We start from the raw sequence: 22,960 nt of genomic DNA on the forward strand, positions 1-22,960 counted from the left end.
ACTGAGCTGGTTAATTGCATCCAGTCTCTATCCCTCAGTATGTTTCTTTTGGATATATTAATGAATAATTAAATCTATAGAAAGTACAGTTAGCATTCCAGTTTTCTCCGCACAGTGCCAAAGTATGATTGACATCTAAATATTAAATAAAGATGATTGATCCAATGACAGGACATTATCTGCTGGGTAACTCTTTTCATCTTCACTGTTCAATCTCTTTCTGTGCTGGGCAACCTCGCTTCCTCCGGGGTCACCACCACCACCCCTCTGTCTATTTAACAGCACCACTCAAGAGCAAGACTTGAATTTATACAACGTGTATCACTCAATAAAGTCACTCAACATGTAGTCACTGTTGCAACATGGGGAAAATGGGACAGCCAATAGGCGTGTAGCAAGTTCCCACAATTACCATTGAGTTCGATGACCAGGTCACCCGTTGATGTTGGTTCATGGGAGACAGATCTCAGGTGGAGGAGTCTATGGCTGACCATGAGGATCCGTTCGCCTTGTTGGAGGGAAATCGTGCTGGTAGTGGAGGCCCAGGAGAAGTTAAGAGGAAAGGCGGACTGGGCAGCATGGTGGCGCAGTGGGTTAGCACTGCTGCCTCACGGCACCGAGGTCCCGGATTCGATTCTGGCCCCGGGTCACTGTCCGTGCGGAGTTTGCACATTCTCCCCGTGTCTGCATGGGTCTCACCCCCACAACCCAAAAATGTGCCATCTAGGTGGATTGGCCAGGCTAGTTTGCTCCAAATTGGAAAAAAATAATTGGGTAATCTAAATTTAAAAAAGAGAAAAGTTGGACGACTTGGAGAATCGCTCGAGGAGGCAGAATCTTCGGATTGTGGGTCTGCCTGAGGGGATCGAGGGAACGTTGGTCACATGATATGTTGGGAAGATGTTCGAGACGTTGGTGGGGGATGGAGTCTTCTACCGACCTCCTGAAGTGGATCGAGCACACAGGTCGCTGAGGACGAAGCCGAAAGAGGATGAGGTGCCGAAGGCAAACATGGTGCTGTTACACCGTTACTTAGAAAAGAGAAGATGAGGTAGGCACTGAAGGGGGTGATTAGGGGGAGTTTATTTTGATGCGTGCGCACAAGGAGAGGATGGAGTAGTTGGAGAGGTAGAGGTTGGCGGAGGCCCGGAAATACTCGGCGACACCTGAGGAGGCGCTGTTAAAGGAGAGGCAGAGGCTCCAAATGTCCTCTACAGGGACGGTGGTGGGGAAATTGAGGAGGGCCAGGGCGGTGATGTGGTGCGTGGAGGGTATGGAGCCAGTGTCGGCAGCACTTCAAAATGGAAGGATGTCCCTGCGGGCGTCAATTTACGGCAACCACAGGCTTATCCTGGCAGGCTGGATACTACGTTTAGGGAGTGGGGATAGAGTATTTCAGGGACTTGTTTATTGAGGGGAGGTTTGCGGAGTTAGAGGAATTGGAGTCGACATATCAGCATTACCAAAGGAGAACGGGTTAAAGTACCTGCAAGTTAGGCATTTCATGAGGAAAGCGTTTGGCTCATTTCCAAAGTTGCCCCCCCCTAGGATAAGATTCTGTAAAAGGAGGAGAAGGGGAGGGCTGGGTGTCGGACATATATGTGGAGGTGATGGAGATAGAGGGAGAGAGCTTCAGTGGAGGAAGTAAGGCGCAGGTGGGAGGAGGAGCTCGGGAGTTTTTGGGGCTGGGGTATGGAGCGAGGCATCGTGGAGGGTGAATTCATCCTCGTCGTGTGCGAGACTGTGTTTCATCCACCTCAAGGTGGTGGATCAGGCACACACGACGGGGTCCTGAATGAGCCGGTTCTTTTCAGAGGGTGGAAGGTAGGTGTGGGCAGTGTGGGGGGAGGGTGGGTGGGGGTGGAGGGGGTCGAAACATCCATGTTCCAGGCTGGAGGACCTTTGGAAATCGTTTGCATACACAGTCAAAGATTCTGGGGGCAAAGGTGGGAACCACCAGCCCACGGATGGCAATATTTGGAGTGTCGGAGGATCCGGGAGTGCAGGTGGGGGAGAGAGGTCGATGTGTTGGCCTTGTCTCCATGATAACCCGGAGGCGGATATTGCTCAGGACTCGGAGCTGCCCAGGGCAGGGGCATGGGTGAGCAATGTGGCGGCGTTTCTGCACCTAGAGAAAATAAGATTTTCTATCAGGGGTTAGTTCGGCTGACGTTCTTTTTCTCGAGGTGGGGGCTTTAAGGAATGGCAAAACGTCAGCGGAGGGGTGGGGTGTGGGGGGGAGGGGGGTTCCCTTCTTTTGTTTGGTGTTTATTCTGATAAGAGAAAATGGGGGCGTGGGCTGGAGGGTGGATAGGGGCTAGTTTGGATATGGTCATATGTTCGTGTTGCTGTTGTTTCTCTTGGATATGTATATATATGAAAATGCTCTTAATAGAACATAGAACACTACATAGAACACTACAGCGCAGTACGGGCCCTTCGGCCCTCGATGTTGCGCCGACCCGTGAAACCATCTGAAGCCTATCTGACCTACACTATTCCATTTTCATCCATATGTCTATCCAGTAATAAAAATATTTTTTTAAACTGATGACTGTAGGATTGGTGGTGGGGGGAGGGTGGTGGTGGTAGTTGCGGAGTTGGGGGCGGAGTGTGTGAGTAGCTGCTGTCCTAATGAGAGAGTCTCCTACAATAACTATATACACAAGCAACCTTGACTGAATATCATGTACTGCGATCGACACTTTCCAGGACGGGGAGAGATAGACAGGGGGGGGAAAATGAAAGGGGGGAAGGGGAATGGGGAGTGATGGGAAAGGATGGGAGGGATTAGTTATTATGAATAATTCAGTTTGCCTTGTATTGGAACGGTTGGGAAGGGAGGGGGGTAGGGAGGGGAGGGATCAGAAGGATGGGGGCGTGGAAGAGGAGAGGTTGATGTTGATGTAGATGTTGAAAATAAACAGTTCAACAACTGAACCGATGCACTGATTCGGTATCGGAAGGATCAAATTTACACACAATCGTTGTTATACTGATCAATGTCAGGCTGCATGAGCTGGTCTTAGCCATCAAGTGTATCAGTACGGTTAGAGTCTCTCAACTTTCAGCGCATTGATATTGCCTGTCCTCTTCAGAGTTCAGACAGATTCACTCTTCAAACAGGTGACGAAGGGATTATTCCCTTCCATGCACGATTAACTACTTCAAAATTGGTTAGAGATTGAGTTAAAGTACCACAGATAGGAATTTCAGTTGATGTGTTAACAGATGTATTGCAAATAACAGAGTGGAATCAAACACACAAAAGCCTTTTATCAAATGGAACTTTTGTCCTGTTATCTCTTACACCAGTCACTTGGGTCCATAAGTAAAATGTACATCAGATGGAGTGACCTGATTTCCCAATCTGTTCTCAGCCTCAGAGTGAGGTGGTGCCCGACCCCCTAATCTCCTCCTCACCCTGATGCAGAATATTAATCAGGGCCTCTGTGCTTTAGGTTTGACACCTACTCGCTGCCATTCCTTCTCTCACAACCCCCCTCTTGCCACCCTTGTTTCCCCTTCTTCTCCACTGCTCCCCTCTCCCCCCTCTCACTCTTTTCCTCCTCTGGCTGCTTCCAGACTTGGAGCAGATCAGACAGAACTGGGATATGTCAATGAAAACGAGTTGGGAAACTCTACCCTCTTAGAATTTTACAGATACGTGCGGACTTTAACTGCACGTTATTGAACATTTCAAATCCCTTCTTGCATTGAAGGATGAATTGTCTAATCATTTAAATGAAGCAACGTAAACATATTGAAATGCAATGAAAGTGGAGGGAGCGGGTGAATTTACAGTGAAGGAGGTCATTCTGCCCATCGAGTCTGCACTGGCCTTTGGAAAGAGTACCATACTTAAGTCCATCCTATCCCCATAACCCCACCTAACCCAAACATTTTTTTGGACACTAAGGGCAATTCAGCATGGCCAATCCACCTAACCTAATAATAATAATCGCTTATTGTCATAAGTAGGCTTCAATGAAGTTACTGTGAAAAGCCCCTAGTCACCACATTCGGCGCCTGTTCGGGGAGGCCGGTAAGGGAATTGAACCCCCGCTGCTGGCCTTGTTCTGCATTACAAGCCAACTGTTTAGCCCACTGTGCTAAACTAGCACCAAACTACACATCGTTGGACTGTGGGAGGAAACCGGAGCACCTGGAGGAAACCCTCGCAGACACGGGGAGAACGTGTCCGCGTGGGTTTCCTCCGGGTGCTCCGGTTTCCTCCCACAGTCCAAAGATGTGCAGGTTAGGTGGATTGGCCATGACAAATTGTCCTTAGTGTCCAAAATTGCCCTTAGTGTTAGGTGGGGTTACTAGGTTATGGGGATAGGGTGGGCTTGGGTAGGGTGCTCTTTCCAAGAGCCGGTGCAGACTCGAAGGGCCGAGTGCACTATAAATTCTATGATAATCTATGAAGTGGATTGATAGGGAGATGATGTGAGGCACAGACTCCCCTATCCAAACTCTAACCAGCTCTGAGCCCACAGACTCCCCTATCCAAACTCTAACCAGCTCTGAGCCCACAGACTCCCCTATCCAAACTCTAACCAGCTCCGAGCCCACAGACTCCCCTAACCAAACTCTAACCAGCTCTGAGCCCACAGACTCCCCTATCCAAACTCTAACCAGCTCTGAACCCACAGACTCCCCTATCCAAACTCTAACCAGCTCTGAACCCACAGACTCCCCTATCCAAACTCTAACCAGCTCTGAGCCCACAGACTCCCCTATCCAAACTCTAACCAGCTCTGAGCCCACAGACTCCCCTATCCAAACTCTAACCAGCTCTGAGCCCACAGACTCCCCTATCCAAATCTAACCAGCTCTGAGCCCACAGACTCCCCTTTCCAAACTCTAACCAGCTCTGAGCCCACAGACTCCCCTATCCAAACTCTAACCAGCTCTGAGCCCACAGACTCCCCTATCCAAACTCTAACCAGCTCTGAGCCCACAGACTCCCCTAACCAAACTCTAACCAGCTCTGAGCCCACAGACTCCCCTATCCAAACTCTAACCAGCTCTGAGCCCACAGACTCCCCTATCCAAACCCTAACCAGCTCTGTGACACTGGTCATAAAGGATCCAGCTTTACTGAGAATTCCTGTTGGGAATGACTGGATTTGGGAAGAGCATTCTGATGGAAGTCTGGAGCTTCCTCTATCGACTCCTCACATCATCTCCCTTATCAATCCACTCGAGATTTACACACACAAGCCTGGTCCACTCATCAGCACATTCTCGATAAGAATCGCGGTCCCCTGTATCTCTAGCGGTGGTCAGACTGCCCAGAACATCCTTTCCACGGAGTTAGTTACCCGCAGTGAAACCTCACCCAGCCACTTGGTCAGATTAAGAAAACGGTGCATCATTAAATATCAGCAGAGAACCACCCAGTCCTCAAGAGGTCCTCAGCCTCTACTTCTCATTTCTAAAGCTGGGTGGGAGCGGTTGGATTTGAATATATTTCAGAATAAATGCAGAGTATTCCTCCTTTCCCTGTCTGCCAGGGTTCATGCGATGTGGGAACAGACACCTCTCTGAATCAACCCTGGCATCACAATATAACTCCAGAGGCATATAACCCTCTTCCACTCAATCTCTCTCACACACAGGGGGGCTGCAGGATTAGCAAGCAGTTTTAATATATATATATATATATATTATAATAATCTTCTCTCTTACTGCATGAGGGAATTCAAATTCTCTCGCCTGGAGCTGAATATCTCAAAGTTTACAGATTACACTGTCAAGGGCGAATTCACGAGGTTTAAACATCTGTTACACGCTGATATACATTTAAAGCGAGAGAAGGGAAGGGGGCAAGGGGAGGGTGAAAGCAGAAACCGCTTTTCCAGTGTTGTGTGTGTGTGTGTTTCCAGGATTGTGTCACAAAGCCCCCACCCTGGCCCCAAACAGACCAGAGAACGGTCCAGCCCCAGTTGCGAGGTGCTGGGTCTCTGTTGCCTGCAGAATCAGGCGAGGAGTTTGCAAAACCCACCCAACACCACAACCCTCCAGCCCAAGTGAGGAGAGGTAGAGCACTCACCAGAAACTTGCCAGAATAATCCACAGGCGACGAGATAAGTCAGCAGAGCCATCCCTGCGGGTCAGGGGAGAAGGTGGAGTGCGTCGGATTGTAGAGGCAACTTCCCAAAGAGAGGCAGAGAGAGAGGACACACACACACACACACAGACAGAAGCAGATCTGATCCACACACACACACAGACAGAAGCAGATCCGATCCACACACACACACAGACAAAAAAGAATTCTGCAATTTGCTGAAAGAGGAGGTGAGGTTAAATTGAGAGAGAGGCGGCAGCAGTAAGTTGCAATAGTTCCCCTGGCGATTGAAGGCAGGCAGTTTTGATCTTCAGTGTGGTTCACAATCGGGTTTTGTTGCTGAAGCTGGGAATAAATCAATCAGCGAGAGAGAGGGAGGGTGAGAGAGAGAGAGAGCCCTCGGTGAAGGAATCCCCTCCTTTCGGCAGGGCTAGGGTGGGGTGGGGGAATACAACTTCCCTCTCTGCTCTCTGCACAGTTCAGGGGCTTTGGTAGCAGCAGCAATAACCGGCCAGGCGAACTGGAATCCTTGGTCTGAAATCCCACTGCTGTTCGAGAAACCGTGCGGGCAGAAAAGGCACTTTGAGTGTGTGATGTGCTCGCTCTTCTTCCCCCAGCAACGTCTGCCGCTTTACTGTACATCAGACTTTCCCTGAAATCAGCGAGGGTTCACTCTCCAAGCTCTGCTTCCACATGTGGCAACAGCTTCCCAGTAATGCGGTCGCATTTCCTCCTGTGGCTGGCTAGGTGGGTGTCAGTGTTTGTTTTGGGAGGTGAGCCCCTGTGACTTTACTCTGGGGTGTGTGTATGTGTGTGTGCTTTAGTCCAGTACACACACACAGTGCACACAGTGCACATACACAGTGCACGCACACACACACACACACATACACAGTGCACACACATACAGTGCACACACACTCACACACACATACACAGTGCACTGTGAACACAGCACACAGGCTGGGCTCTAGAAGTGACACATGCACTGGGAGAGAGCGAGGGGGAGAGATTCACACACACGACTTGAGGTGGGGGGGGGGGGGGGGGAGAGAAGGGGTTGGAGATAGAGTGAGGGGAGGTTTGAACCAAAGAAAAAAGAGAGAGATTCAGCCTGGCCAGCAGGCTGCCACTTTGGGGACTCGTTTGCAAATTCGCCAGAGAAAGAAATTGTATGTTTCTCCCCTGTCTCTCTCTCTCTCTCTCTCTTGGCAGCTCCTGCTCCCCCCCCCCCCCCCCCCCAACCCCCTCTCTCTCTCTGGCTAAACTATTCGCTCCGAGGAGGAGGACAGGGGAAGTCCTCGCACGTTGGATATACCAGCACTTTATTTCAAACAATGTTTCCATAACCAATCAGTCATCCTTTAAACTCCAAACATGTCAGGGTGCATTCAGACAATTCGAAAGCAGCATTTCTTTCCTCTGCAACCCCAGTTCCTCCTGCCTTGTTCCATGCTCATTCCTTCTGAAAGAACATATCCCTTTACTTAATCATCCCTCCCTCCCTCTCTCTGATGGGACGAGGCGGGTGGGGTAGAGCGGATCAAAGGACTGTGTTTGTACTGAACTTTCCGGGCTGAGATATCCACACACACACAGACAGCCGCCACCAGATGACTGCCTGGTTTGATTGAAGGTTGCAGAAAGGGAGGTGATAGCAGCAGTTCCTCTGCTCTCCCTTTCCTGCAGTACTCGGGATGCTGAATGTTACTCCCGCTCATCATCATACCCTGCAAGCTTTTTAACGGCCTGTCTGATTTGAGTACATCACTCACACACAATGTGCTGCTCCGTTAATGAGAGAGAGCAAAAGGGAACCATTTCCTATTTTTTTTTGTTAAACAGAAACAGGGCTCTGGCGCCTCCTGCTGGTTATATTCTCTCTATCTCTCTATCTCTCTCTCACACACACACACACACAAGAGCACTTAATGGCTGCTTAAAACACACCGAGAATTTCAGCACAATACCCTCCCTGTCCACCATCTCCACCCCACAGTAGCATTGTTGTTTCGCAGCGCCAGGGTCCCAGGTTCGATTCCCGGCTTGGGTCACTGTCTGAGCAGAGTCTGCACGTTCTCCCCGTGACTGCGTTGGGTTTCCTCCGGGTGCTCCGGTTTCCGCCCACAAGCCCCGAAAGACGTGCTGTTAGGTGAATTGGACATTCTGAATTCTCCCTCCGTGTACCCGAACAGGGGCCAGAGTGTGGCGACGAGGGGCTGGTTTAGCACACTGGGCTAAATCACTGGCTTTTAAAGCAGACCAAGGCAGGCCAGCAACACAATTCAATTCCCGTACCAGCCTCCCATAACAGGCACCAGAATGTGGCGACTAGGGGCTTTTCACAGTAACGTCATTGAAGCCTAAACATGACAATAAGCATTTTCATTTTATTTTCACAGTAACTTCATTGCAGTGTTAATATAAGCCGACTTGTGTCACTCATAAAGATTATTATTCTTCTTCTTCTGCAAAAACAAAACTCAATCAAAACATCAGTTTTCCAGAAGAATTTTAAGTAAATAACCCAGGGTGCCTCTCACAACCTCATGACATCCCAATGTCACTTTCTGAGGTGCAGGCACTGCCATAATGTAGGAGACACTGCCTATCTGTGGGGCTAGTTTAGCACAGTGGGCTAAATCGCTGGCTTGTAATGCAGAACAATACCAGCAGCGGGGGTTCAATTCCCGTACCAGCCTGCCTGAACAGGCGCCCGAATGTGGCCAACAATTACTTCCCCTTCCTAATTGCCCTTCGGAAGGTGAGGGTGTGCCACCTTAGAACATAGAACAGTACAGCACAGAACAGGCCCTTCGGCCCTCAATGTTGTGCCGAGCCATGATCACCCTACTCAAACCCACGTATCCACCCTATACCCGTAACCCAACAACCCCCCCCTTAACCTTACTTTTATTAGGACACTACGGGCAATTTAGCATGGCCAATCCACCTAACCCGCACATCTTTGGACTGTGGGAGGAAACCGGAGCACCCGGAGGAAACCCACGCAAACAGGGGGAGGACGTGCAGACTCCACACAGGGGGAGGACCTTCTTGAACGGTTACACTCCCTATATTGTAGGGACACCCACTGTGCTGTTAGGAAGGGAGTTCCAGGAATTCTGTCCCGGCAACAGTGAAGGAACGAGCGATATATTTCCAAATCAGGATGGTGAGTGACTCACAAGTGGTGAGGTTCCCAGGCATCTGCTGTCCTTGTCCTTCTAGATGGTAGTGATGATTGCTTTGGAAGGTGCTGCCTGAGGGACCTTGGTGAGTTACTGCAGTGCATCTTGTAGACAATGCACACGGCTGCCACTGTTGGTGGTGGAGGGATTGAATGTTTGCAATGGTGGCATTGGTGCCAATCAAGCGGGCTGCTTTTTTCTGGATGGTGTTGAGGTTCTCGGGTGTTGGAGCTGCACGCACCCAGGCAAATGGAGAATATTTCATATTATTCCTGACTTGTGCCCTGTAGATGGTGGACAAGCTTTTGGGAAATCAGGAGAGTTACTCACTGCAGAATTCCCAGCCTTTTAACCTGCCACAGTATTTATATGAACGGTAATTGATGAAGCAGCGGAAGAACTCCTGCACCAGTGCACTGGACTGAGATGATTGACCTCCAACAAAAACTACCATCTCCCTTTGTGCTGGCTGGGACTCCAACCAGTGGAGAGTTTTTCCTCTGATTCCAGTGGCAACAGCAATATAATCAGAAAGGAGGGATGCCAAGATAGAACCATTTGTGGTTCCCTACTTTTAATCACTATTCAGTGATGCCTGCTGCAGCAAGCATGAGTCAGTATGGATATGTGCATGTGTGCATAATAAACGCATGCTTGCGCTTTGTGTGAGCATTCCTATGTGAGGGCGTGTATAGTGCTCTGTTCTCCGCGCTATCTGAGTGTGTGTGTGTTGCAATATTTGCTGCTTGTGTTTTGAGATTGTATAAGGACAGAACCAGGTTGGACAATGATCTGTTCAGCATTCCAAACACTCAGTCCCGAGGCCCACGTGAGATGGGTCAGTCGGGCAAGGTACTGGCACGTGAAACCCCGAGTAAGTAGCAGTCAGCATCTTCCACAGAGGAGGGGAGAGGAAGGGAAAGAAATGAATGTAGAAGGATGTGACTGGGAATTTAAGTCACCAGCCTGTGCTGCATTAACACACAGCAACACAGAGCGCACCAGATCCCACAGCCATCTACAGGCAACATCAACAACTTACATTTATATAGAACCTTTAACTTTGAAACGGGTCCCAAGGTGCTTCATGGGAGCATTGAACCACATGAGGAGAAATGGGTTTGTTGAAAGCAGCATCTTAAGGCAGTAACACAGGAAGAGAGTTAGGAAGCTGTTGGGGGGGGGGGGGGGGGGGGGGGGGGGGAACGTCAGAGCTCAGAGCCTCGGCAGCTGAAGGCACAATCATCTCTTTATAATTCTTCCAAGGAATGTGAGCATTGCCATCATTTATTGAACATCCATAATTGCCCTTGAGAAGGTGGCGCAGGTGAGCTGCTGCCTTGAACCACTTCAGACCATGTGGTGTAGGTACATTCCATGTGTAGAGAGGGAGTTCCAGGATTTCACAAACATACATGCAAACATATGAATTAGGAGCAGGAGTAGGCCACTCGGCCCCTCGAACCCTCTCCGCCATTCAATGAGATCATGGCTGATCTGATTGCAACCTCAACCCCACCTTCCTGCCACCCACGATAACCTTTCACCCCCTTGTTCATCAGGAATTTATCGAACTCTGCCTTAAAAATGCTTCCACTGAAGTTTGAGGAAGAGAGTTCCGGAGACTCACGCACTCTTGAGGGTAAACGTTTCTCCAAATCCTTGTCTTAAATGGGCGACCCCTCATATTTAAACAATGACCCCTCGTTCTAGATTCTTCCACAAGAGAAAACATCCTCTCCACATGCACCCTGTCAATACCCCTTGGAATTTTGACCCAGTGACAATGAAGGAATGGCAATATATTTCCAAGTCAGGAGGTGACTTGGAGGGGAGCTTCTAGGTTATGGTGTTCCGATGCATCTGCTGCACTTGTCTTTCTAGGTCAGTCATTGTCAAACTCGGGTGGGTCGCGGGCGGGCGTCGGGAGGGTCGCGGAGCCGTCCTTCACGGCGCTCCTGATCGCGCACATCCACGTGCAACAGCCGCAGCAGCCGGCTTTTAATAATACCGGCTGTAAGCGGCCTTCAAAATGGTCAGGAACAGATTTAAAAGAATCAGCCGCACTGCGCATGCGGCCCGATCATCGGTGCGTATGTGCAAAACTATGCGCATGTGCGCCGACGATCGGGCATGCATGTGCAGTGCGGCCGCATTTTTAAAATATGGTCGCAGCCTTTTTTTTTCAAGTTCGGGGGGGGGGGCCAAAGGGACCAAAACCATTTCTGTCAGCAACAAACAGGGTAAGAGAAAATGGTGGGTCGCGCAGGTTGGCCGGCGTGGGCCGCAAAGGTCGGCCGGCCTGGGTCGCACAGGTTGGCTGGCGTGGGCTGTAAAGGTCGACCGGCCTGGGTCGCGAAGGTCGGCTAGCCTGGGTCACGAAGGTCGGCCGGCCTTGGTCGCGAAGGTCGGCTAGCCTGGGTCGCGTAGGTTGGCCGGCGTGGGTCGCGAAGGTCGGCTAGCCTGGGTCACGAAGGTCGGCCGGCCTGGGTCGCGAAGGTCGGCCGGCCTGGGCCGCCAAGGTCGGCCGGCCTGGGTCGCGCAGGTTGGCTGGCGTGGGCCGTAAAGGTCGACCGGCCTGGGTCGCGAAGGTCGGCCGGGCTGGGTCGCGAAGGTCGGCTGGCGTGGGCCGTAAAGGTCGACCGGCCTGGGTCGCGAAGGTCGGCTGGCCTGGGTCGCGAAGGTCGGCTGGCCTGGGTCGCGAAGGTCGGCCGGGTTAGGTCCCGAAGGTTGGCCGGTTGGTAAAAATGGGTCCCCAGAAAAAAGTTTGTAAAACACTGTTCTAGATGGTAGAGAAGGTGGGTTTGGAAGGTATTGTCAAAGGACCCTTGGTGAGTTCCTGCAATGCATCTTGTAGATGGTACACACGGCTCCTACTTCTACTCAGCAATGGTGGAGTGACTAAAATTTGGAATGCTCAAGAGGCCAGAATTAGATGAGCAGAGACGTCTCGGTGGCTGCTGGTCATTACTGAAACAGGGAGGGTGGAAACCATGGAGAGATTTGGAAACACGGATGAGAATGTTAAAATGAAGACTTTGCTTGACTGGGAGCCAATGTTGTTCAGGAAGCACAGGGGCGATAGGGGAACGAGGGTTGGTGTCAGTTAAGACACAGGCAGGAGAGCTTTGGATGATCTCAAGTTAACAGAGCGTAGAATGTGGGAGAGGAGCCAGGAGCAAATTGGAATCTGGAGCTTCCAAAGACACAAGTGAATGTTTCACCAATTGATGATCTGAAGCGGGGGCAGAATTAGTAATGTTTCAGAGATGGATGCAGGTGGTCTTAGTGATAGTGGCTTTCGGCTAGGTACAGGTGTGTGTGAAGCTGCAGCTGATCAAATAAATATTTAGTCCACTAAAGATATCGGATGTCAGATCAGCCAAATCTGACCAATCAATATCCTTCATGGAACCAGACGAGGGACAGCTCCAAATCCTCATTTGAATCTATATTGATTCTCCAGGGACACAAAATGAAATTGAAATTTTTCAAAATCATTCTCAGGATGTGGGTATCACTGACAAAACTGGCATTTATTCGCCATCTCAAACAGTGCTAGACTGAGCTGGGCCACTTCAAAAGGTGGGTAAGAGTCAGCCATGGTGATGTGAGACCCAGAGGAGGGTAAGAGGGCAGGTTTCCTTCTCTGGAGGGTACGGCTGCACTAGACCCTTTCCTACCAACCCAATAACTTTCTGGTCACCTTCGCCAAGTCCAGCTTTAAATTTCCACAAGTTAGAGCTAAGATGTCGTGTGAGATCTGGCCTCACATTCCCTGTGGACGTTGGCTTCCAAGTTCCGTAACAGATGATTGTATTTGTATTCACTGTGATTGCTTCCTCCTCTCCCCTTGCCCCCAGTTTTGTCCACAAGGTGTTGGACTCCGCTAAGTTCAATGGTTATCTTCATGTTCCTGTGTTTTCTCACTCAAATGGAAATTTCACACAGGAGGCATGTAGGGGCCAGTTTTAACGCTCACTACCCAGTTGGATCTGGGTTGGCATCTCGGTGGGGCTATTCCCATGTGGAGGTATTTACAGTCTCACCACCATCCTGCCAAAAAACATACACAGACACAGACACACAGCAGGGGTCGCGAGACAGCAGTTTGGAGTGGCGGACCTTGAATGATTATCCCCACTCTCATCCCTACTTGCCTCTCTGTCTACCCACTCAGACCCTGAAGCCAATGTCACATCTCTTGTGGCATCATGGCCAAGACTAGCACTGGCTACAGGGACTAAACAGGCGCCATTGCCTAGCGCACTAACAGCAGGAAAAAGTTTGCAATTAAATAGAACCTTTCACATAATAAAACTTCCCAAAGAGGAGCACTATCATGCATAATTTGACACCATGTTACATGTGGTGAATGTGATTCACACTATATATAGTTGCCAATATCACTCCAAGTATATATGTTCGTTATCTGCCCGTTGTAAGATCAATGCTGTATATAGTTGCCAATATAACTCCGTGTATATATGTTCACTATCCACCATTGTAAGTGCAGTTGCACTATCCGACCACCAGGGGGAGTCGCTCTGGGAGTACGCGAGAGTTTGTACTGGGCTCCTCCCTTGGCTCCGCCCAGGACTCCTCCCCTGGGACCGATCTATAAAGATCAGTGCCTTAGAGCCAGCCTGCCAGTTCATCTGAAGTTCAACGACGAATAGGCTGGCTCTCTTGTAAGTGTATTAAAGCCTCTGTTCAGATCCAACTACACGTGTTCGCTGAATTGATGGTTCCATCATTACATACATTTCGAAGATTACTCTTTCACGGGATATGGGCGCCACCAGCAAGGCCACCCTGACTACCCTTGAGAAAGTACCACCTTCTCGAACCATCGAACCACCAGTCTTTGTGTGGAGCAGTCTGGTACAACGGAGTGTCTTGTTCGGCCATTTCAAAGGGCAGTTAAGAGTCAACCACATTGCTGTAGGTCTGGTGACACGTGTAGGCCAGACCATGGTAAGGATGGCAGATTCACTTCCTGAAAGGAGAGCAGTGAACCAGATGGGCCTTTCGAACAACCTGATAGTTTCATAGTCACCATTACTGAGATTAGCTTTTTTATTTCAGATCGATTGAATGAATTGAGTTTAAATTCTCGAAAAGTCTTGTTGGGATTAAAACTCATGTTTCTGAATTACAAATCCTGTAACATAACCACTGCACTTTTGTACAAAAGAACCAGTAGTGATGGTTTCTAAGGAAAAGGATGGACAATTTAAGGATCATTGTAAAGGGGGAAAGGGGGGTAGAGAGGTTTAGGAAGGGAATTCAAGAGTAGATGAAGATGCGGCCACCATAGGTTAAAAATGGGATGTACGTGAAACCAGAACTGCAGAGGGTTTCAGAGTGGGAAGATACTTAGAGATAGTGGCAGAGGGCCGGGGGATGGTGTTTGGGGGGTGGGGGTGGGGGTGGGGGGGGGAGGAGAAGTGTTGGTAAGGGTGGGTGGGGTGGCAAATGAGGGGTTTGAACACAAGTACGAGAATTTGATCCATTATGGGAAGAGGGGTGAGTTTGTTAAGGTTGAATCTCCGCACACATCTGGGAATGGAAATGCTTCTGAATGAACAAGGAGATTTAATCCTTTAAACCCCCACCCCACCCTCTCCATACAATTCTGACTCTGTAACGACGAGGGCTGCGGAGTTCACATGAAAGATACATGCTTTGGGTGTTCATTATTCAAATAGAGCACTTAATAAAAACCACAAAACCAGCTGGCCGATGCAAGCAGGAACATCAATGGGGATGAGGCTGTGTTTTAAAGTTACAGGACACTGCTGCTTTTGTCCCTTTATAATATTGAAAAAAGATATAAACTCGATGCCTGAAAGCAAATGTTCTGTTAAGAAAGCACTCACATTACTTTCATGTCCCCCAACGTCAGAACATCCCAAAGTGCTTAATGGCCAATAACATAGTTTTGAAATGTAGTCACTGTTGCAGTTTAGGAAATGCACAGTAAGCTGCCATAAACAGCAATGTAATAATGACAGAGGCTCTGATTTATGGTGCTGTTGGTTGAGAGCTTAGCCTTGAGTTGAGGACATTTGGGAGGACTCCCTTGCTCTACTCCAAACAGTGGTTATGGAGCCTTTTCCATCTGCTCGGGCTTAACCCCTTAACTGCAGGACAGCACCTCCGATGCTGAGTCAGTCCTGCACTGGGAAGATCGGCCTAGCGTGTGTGGAACGAGCTTTGACCCACATCCTTGTTGTGGCTGAGGGTGTGAGAGAGAATGCAACCCATTCATTGAGCCACAGTAACCACCCTTCATCACGGCAGTAGCTTTGACTGAGGGTATCTTACACAGTGACAGTTAAAGCAGTATCGTGTGACCCTAGCCACCAGTGAAAGAAACAAGGTCTGAATACCCGCCACTTGGGGAAATGGACACTGAGTCTTCCACTTGGACTTTAACTCCTGCTTTCAACAACAACCAACTTGCATTTCTGCTGTGTCTCAATGCAGTGAAACATCCCAAGGTGCTTCATGGGCGCATTACAAAGCAAACTTTTGGCCCTGAGCTCCGGGTCCCGGGTTCGATTCCCAGCTTGGCTCATTATGGTGGAGATGGAAGGAAGTGGTCTTTGTGATGGAAAGAAGATGAGGTCAGAAGCTCTAAAACAGTGGTTCTGCCATCTATCTTCAACTGTGCCTCAGTGGGTAACACTGTTGCCTCCCAGTCAGAAGATAGATTCAGATCCCATTGCGGAAACTTATAGGAACATCGGAGCGCAGGACTTAGGAGCAGTAGGACGATTGAGCCCTTCGAGTCTGCTCCACCATTCAATAAGATGATGGTTCAACTCCACTTTCCTGTCTGTGTTACCCCCGCCCCCCCCAACACTCCTCTCAAAACATTTGACACCCTTGTCTATCAAAAAGCTGTATAACGCAGCTTTAAGTAAGTGACTTGAGCAGCAAAATCTTGGCTGACACTTGCAGTGGAGTACAGAGGAGGTGCTGCACTGTTGTACATGCAGCTGGTATGTTAAACCGTGGCCTCTTCTGTTCTGTCAGCTGCATTTAAGAGATCCCATGGCACTGGGAAATGAGGAGAGTTAACCCCAATCCCATAGTCAATATTCACCCCTCAATCACCAGAAAGAAAGACGATCTAGTCATTGTTGTTTACGAACATAACAAACATTGTGGCCAAACAGGTTTCTTTATAGCTGTGACTGCACTTTAAAAAAACAATGTTTCATTGACACGTTGGGACAGTCCACAGTCTTGAAAGGCGCTACAGAAATGCAAGCCTTTCTTTAAGAGCATTGTGGTTCTTTAACAGCTGACTGGACAGTGGTTGAGGTCTCATCCCACAGACAACACGCCTGAAAGTGCAGCCCCACCGTACACTGACACATTCCCCTGATTTCTCATTCCAGCCTGTGAACTGTGGCTCAATCTCACACAATCTTCCAACACAGAGGCAAACAGGACACTGCTTGAGCCAAGCTGAGCGTGGGGTCGGCGAATTTTGTTTTATTTCACTGCCCCTTTTTGCTGTTGAACATGGCAACGTTTAGATTTCAGAGCAAAAACGATTGCACAATCCTACTTTCTACGCTTGACAGCTCTGCTTTGGAAAGTCCTGTCGAAAGGATGCACTGGGCTCCTGTTTTCTTTATAGTCACCCACTTCTGTCAGAACTAACATTCACACACACACACACACACACACACACACAAACATCCAGCTGGTTTGTTTTTACGCTGACGAAAAGAAAACAAGGCTGACAAAGAGTTCATTGAGAAAGCACTCTTCAGCAGCTAGTGTTTGCAACCCAATACGAGGCGCTGGCCGATAACCCCCCCCTCCCACCCCACCCTCACCACCTTCCCCCAACCCTCACCACCCTCCCCCAGCCCCAGAACAGGTCCCCTGAGCAAAGCCTTTGCTCATTCTCATTTAAGGCTCAGGGGTGGTGATGCTACCCCACTGCACCACCCAACCTGCCAAAAGGATGATTGAATGATTGCTATCACATTGCTGTTCGTGAGATCTTGCTGTGCACAAATTGGCCAAGTGCGTCCCACACATTGTCACAGTGATGGGACTTTAAACCGTCTTCGCAAAGGCATGATATCATTTCCCTCCATTCCACAGTTGAATATATCTTATCAAGCCCCAATGTCTGCAGTTCATATGCAGCAGTGGTCAGCACTGACGGGCAGTAGAACCAGACCGCGACACGCAGGAGATGATGTAATCACGCACAGGATGATGTGATCACTTTACAGAGTGACATCATCGCGCGCGCGGTGATGTCATCACATTTAAAGATACAGCGCCGTTCTTGGGAGGCGGGGGTGGATGAAAACAAACTGTTTTTGGCACCTGTCACATCCAGACTGCTGCGGACGGGTTAAGGGATGATATCAGATCCCTGCCAGTGTTGCACTGAGGTTAGTGGACTAAGGGTCCAAATACCCAATGTTAAGCAGCACGGTAGCATCGTGGTTAGCACTGTTGCTTCACAGCTCCAGGGTCCCTGGTTTGATTCCCGGCTTGGGTCACTGTCTGTGCGGAGTCTACACTTTCTCCCCATGTCTGCGTGGGTTTCCTCCGGGTGCTCCGGTTTCCTCCCACAGTCCAAAGATGTGCAGGTTAGGTGGATTGGCCATGCTAAATTGCCCTTAGTGTCCAAAAAGGTTAGGTGGGATTCCTGGGTTACAGGGATAAAGGGGATAGGGTGGAGGTGTGGGACTTAAGTAGGGTGCTCTTTCCAAGGGCCAGTGCAGACTCAATGGGCTGAATGGCCTCCTTCTGCACTGTAAATTCTATGATTGTATGAAGCCATTAAGAATCAGAGAGTAGACAGACTGGCTAACGCTGGACTGTCCAGCACAAAATGGGGCTAGTTTAGCACAGTGGGCTAAACCGCTGGCTTGTAAACTAAGATTTTAGTTTAGACGGGCAGCATGGTCGGCGCAGGCTTGGAGGGCTGAAGGGCCTGTTTCTGTGCTGTACTTTTCTTTGTTCTTTGTAATGCAGAACAAGGCAGCAGCGCGGGTTCAATTCCTGTTCCGGCCTCCCCGAACAGGCGCCGGAATGTGGCGACTAGGGGCTTTTCGCAGTAACTTCATTGAAGCCTACTTGTGACGATAAGCGATTATTATTATTAAAATCTGTCCAGCCACCCTCTCCCCTGATTCGAGTGAATCCATCAGAAATTGGGAAATCTCGCACCCATTGAATCCAAAAGATGGCTACAGTGCAGAAGGAGGCTATTCGGCCCATTAAGTCTGTACCGACCCCTGAAAGAGCACACTACTACCTATGCCCACTCCCCACCTCCCCGTAACCTCACCTAACGTGCACATCTTTGGACTGTGGAAGGAAACCGGGGCACCCGGAGGAAACCCAGGCAGAACATGCAGGCTCCACACAGTAACCCAAGGTGGGAATCGAACCCGGGACCCTCGCGCTGTGAGGCAGCAGTGCTGGCGATTGAGCCACCGCGCACCGCCCATGTTGCACAAAGTTTCCTTGAAAGGTTGCACTTACCTCTTGTGACACTTTCACACGTTTTTCACATACCCCTACTCCTCCAAAAGCAGTACCCCCCCTCCCCCCCCCCCCCCCCGCCCCCGGCAATCCCTCTCCGACTTACTGTGAGAAACATATGGGGGCGGGGAAGACCTCTCAGGGTTTTCAAAACGTATGCCTACACTGTGCAGCGTTTATTGGAACCCCAGTCACACAACTCTTCTAATCATCAGAGGAAGTAGTCTTACAATTCTGAGCATGACATGGCGCAGAATATAAACTCAGTGTCAAATCTGCTTTATAAACTGTCATGAGCTCGCTCTGGGCCGTTCTTGAAATTATTGTGTTAACTCAGGAGAGATTCAACCCCTTGGGTGACTCCAACAATTATATTATTATTTGTAATTATTGCGACAGCTCTTTACATATATTACAAACACACACACATTTCTATCTATATGTATTTACAGGCTGAGTGTATCAATGGAATCTATATTTCACTCAGTTATTGAGTACTCTCGACGTAAAACATAACACTATCTTTCTTCTATAAATATTTATTTTTCTTATTATTTCTATTGTGTCCTGCTCTTTTGTGACATAACCACTCACTATTGCATAATCAGCCTTGAATACAAAGATAACCCTCAATGTCTTCAAGCAGGGCAGATGGCGGCACAGTGGTTAGCACTGCTGCCCCACAGCGCCATGGTCCCGGGTCCGATTTCGTCCTTGGGTGACTCTCTGTGGAGTCCGCACGTTCTCCCCGTGTGTGCGTGGGTTTCCTCCGGGTGCTCCGATTTCCTCCCACAGTCCAAAGATGTTCGGGTTAGGTGGATCGGCCGTGCTAAATTACCCCCTAGTGCCCAAAGGTTAAGTGAGATTACGGGGGCAGGGTGGGGTGCTTTTTCGGGGGGGGGGGGCGGGGTGCAGACTCGATGGGCTGAATGGCCTTCTTCTGCACTGTAGAAATTCTATGATAAGCCACTTTCTCAAATGCCTCTCACCGTCTGCTCAACATAGAGGCACGATACTTGATTCCATACGTGTGTTGGGTATCATCACTAACACCACCTATTTCCATCTCTGTATCATTCCCAAACTCTGCATCTGTCCTGCTGCTGACACCTCCATCCAATCGATTTTTTGCCTCTAGATTGGGCAGCACGGTAGCATTGTGGATAGCACAATTACTTCACAGCTCCAGGGTTCCAGGTTCGGTTCCGGCTTGGGTCACTGTCTGTGCGGAGTCTGCACATCCTCCCCGTGTATGCGTGGGTTTCCTCCGGGTGCTCTGGTTTCCTCCCACAGTCCAAAGATGTGCAGGTTAGGTGGATTGGCCATGATAAATTGCCCTGAGTGTCCAAAATTTCCCTTAGTGTTGGGTGGGGTTACTGGGATATGGGGATTGGGTGGAGTTGTTGACCTTGGGTACGGTGCTCTTTCCAAGAGCCGGTGCAGACTCGATGGGCCGAATGGCCTCCTTCTGCACTGTAAAGTCTATGGTAAATTCTATGGTATTCCAACGGACCCCTGGCTGGCTGCACATATTCTACCCACTGTCAATCTGAGGTCATCCCTTAGTCCACGTTGTAAAATGCACCAAGTTCCATTCCCCTATTGCCCCTGTGCTCGCTGACATTTCGGCTCCGAGTTAAGCAATGACACGATCTGAAATCTATCATCCTTTGCTTTCAAATCTCGCCCTGGCGTTGCTTGCCCAATAGCAGCTCTGCCTTCAGCCACCAAGGCCTCAAAATTCTGGGTTTCCACCTATTGAAACAATGAAATGAAAATCGCTTATTGTCACGAGTAGGCTTCAATGAAGTTACTGTGAAAAGTTCCTAGTCACCACATTCCGGCACCTGTCCGGGGAGGCTGGTACGGGAATCGAACCGTGCTGCTGGCCTGCTTGGTCTGCTTTAAAAGCCAGCGGTTTAGCCAAGTGAGCTAAACCAGCCCCTATCAACCCCTCCACCTCTTTTTCCACCAATAAGACACACCTTAAAGCCTAGTTTTCGGGGCCTCCCCGAACAGGCGTCGAAATGTGGCAACTAGGTGCTTTTCACAGTAACTTCATTGAAGACTACCTGTGACAATAAGCGATTATTATTATTATTAGTCCTTTGACCAGGATTTTGGTTACCTGCCCTAATGTCTCCCTACATGGCTCATGACAACGTTTGTTTCATAACACTCCTGTGAATCAAGTTGGGATGTAAGTTGTTGCTCGTGTTGTTTTGACAAAACATCTACTCCCCTCTACACAGCACAACAAGTTGCATTTATCTAGCGCCTGCACTACCGCAAAAGTGTCCCAAGGCGTTTCACAGGAGTACTGTCAGATAAACCAGACTACGAGGTCACTGGGGCGAGATGGGTAAAAGCTTTGTCGAAACAGTAGATTCCAAGGAGTATCTTAAAGCGGGTGAGAGAGATGTAGAGAGAGATGTGGAGAAGCAGACGGGTTTAGGGAGGGAATTCCAGCATTTAGGCATTAAGCCTACGGGTCCAAGCAAATTAAGGCGCGCCTCCAATGGCGGAGGGAAGTACGTTGAGAATACGCAGCAGGCGAGAATGAGAGAAGCACAGAGATCAGGGGTGGGAGGAGAAAGGGAGGGGAGAGGTGAGGAAGCATTTGGAACACAAGGCTGGGGTTCAAGGTTGGGCAATGGACTCTGACCGTGGGTTCGCAATGTCAGTCGTTACCTCTGCAGGACCCAACCCCTTCAGGAGAATAACAGCGAAACAAATTTGTCACAATCCCCTCTGACCCAGGAAACTTTGATGAGCGTGAAAGCAAATTTACAAAGAAATGAGGGTTGTACATTGCTGCATAGGGGCCCTGACCCATAACAACCTGGCAATGTGAAATAGAGAGAGTACCTTTATTGTTGTGTATTAACATTTAACAGCTGGTGCATCAGACCCAAACTAATGTTCCACTTTCAACCCTTAATATTTAACCAGCAGTTTAAAGATAACCCCGCCTTGACTCCTAAATGGTGCATACTTAACCTAAGAGCCAGCATGAAGTAACATGTCAAAAGCTTGTTGTATCATGAACCGTATGATGTTAACATTCAACAACACTGAGCAGGCAGAAGGGGTTTGTTTTGAATCCAGCACCTTCCTGCACCCTCCGGGCACCTCAGAGTATTCCACAACTAATGAACTACTTTTGAAGCACAGTCACTGTAATTAGCTTCCCTATCGGCGTGCAGCAAGATCCCACCGCCGGCTAATGGGGTATGTTGTCATCCCATTTTTGGGGTGACGAGCAATAACAATAGCCTGGGATTTCAGGAGAGTTCCCAGCCCCTCTCCTCAAAAAAACTACAATGGGAACACCAAGGTCCACTGATGTTTAAGCTTTTAATGCAGACAAAAACAGCAGCAACCTGCATTCATGTAACACCTCCAACATTTCATGGTGTTTCACAGGAACGTAATTGAACAAAGTTTGACACTGAGTCATAGAAGGAGACATTCATTCAGGCAGCTGACCAACAGCTTGGTTAGCATGGTCAGAATGAAGAAGAGAGAGACAGAGAGAGGCCAAGAGGCAGATAATTCGAAGGAGGGAATTCGAGGCACAGCCAGCAACAGTGGGGCGAAGGAATTGGGAATGTGGCAAGGGGCCAGAATGGGAAAATCACCAGAGATCTCAGAAGCCTCTAGGGTTGGAGCAAGGTACAGAATAGACAAGGGACGAGACCATGAACGGATTGAGAAACAAGGATGAGTATGATAACTAGCAAGTCATGCTACAGTTGTATTGGCGCTTGGTAAGGCCGCACGTGGAATATTGCGCACAATTCTGGTCGCCACACTACCAGAAGGATGTGGAGGCTTTGGAGAGGGTGCAGAGGAGGTTTACCAGGATGTTGCCTGGTCTGGAGGATGTTAGCTATGGGGAGAGGCTGAATAGACTTGGGACTGTTTTCATTAGAACGACGGAGGTTGAGGGGTGACCTGATAGAGGTCTACAGGATTGTGAGGGGCATGGATAGAGTGGATGGGCAGGCACTCTTTCCCAGGGTGGAGGGGTCAGTCACCAGGGGGCATAGGTTTAAGGTCCGTGGGACAAAGTTTAGAGGATATGTGTGAGGCAGGTTTTTTACACAGCGGGTGGTGAGTGCCTGGAATGCATTGCCATGGGAGGTTCTGGAAGCAG

At 49.3% G+C, this 22,960-nt stretch overlaps 1 protein-coding gene across 17 annotated transcripts in view; it reads right to left on the bottom strand.

The window, feature by feature from the left end:
* Nucleotides 1-22,960, bottom strand: part of robo2 (roundabout, axon guidance receptor, homolog 2 (Drosophila)) — a 1,648,725-nt gene that overhangs the window by 592,483 nt on the left and 1,033,282 nt on the right. The window contains exon 1 of one of the 17 annotated variants that reach the window (XM_038801336.1): nucleotides 6,059-7,007. The exons of the other annotated variants lie outside the window; for them this stretch is intronic. Within the exon in view, the coding sequence (XP_038657264.1) occupies nucleotides 6,059-6,110 (52 nt within the window). The 5' untranslated portion in view covers nucleotides 6,111-7,007. Of the gene's footprint in view, nucleotides 1-6,058; nucleotides 7,008-22,960 lie in introns of those variants that run through there. 17 annotated transcript variants of the gene reach the window in all.

Source organism: Scyliorhinus canicula, chromosome 7, assembly GCF_902713615.1.
Source record: "Scyliorhinus canicula chromosome 7, sScyCan1.1, whole genome shotgun sequence".
NCBI lineage: Eukaryota > Metazoa > Chordata > Chondrichthyes > Carcharhiniformes > Scyliorhinidae > Scyliorhinus > Scyliorhinus canicula.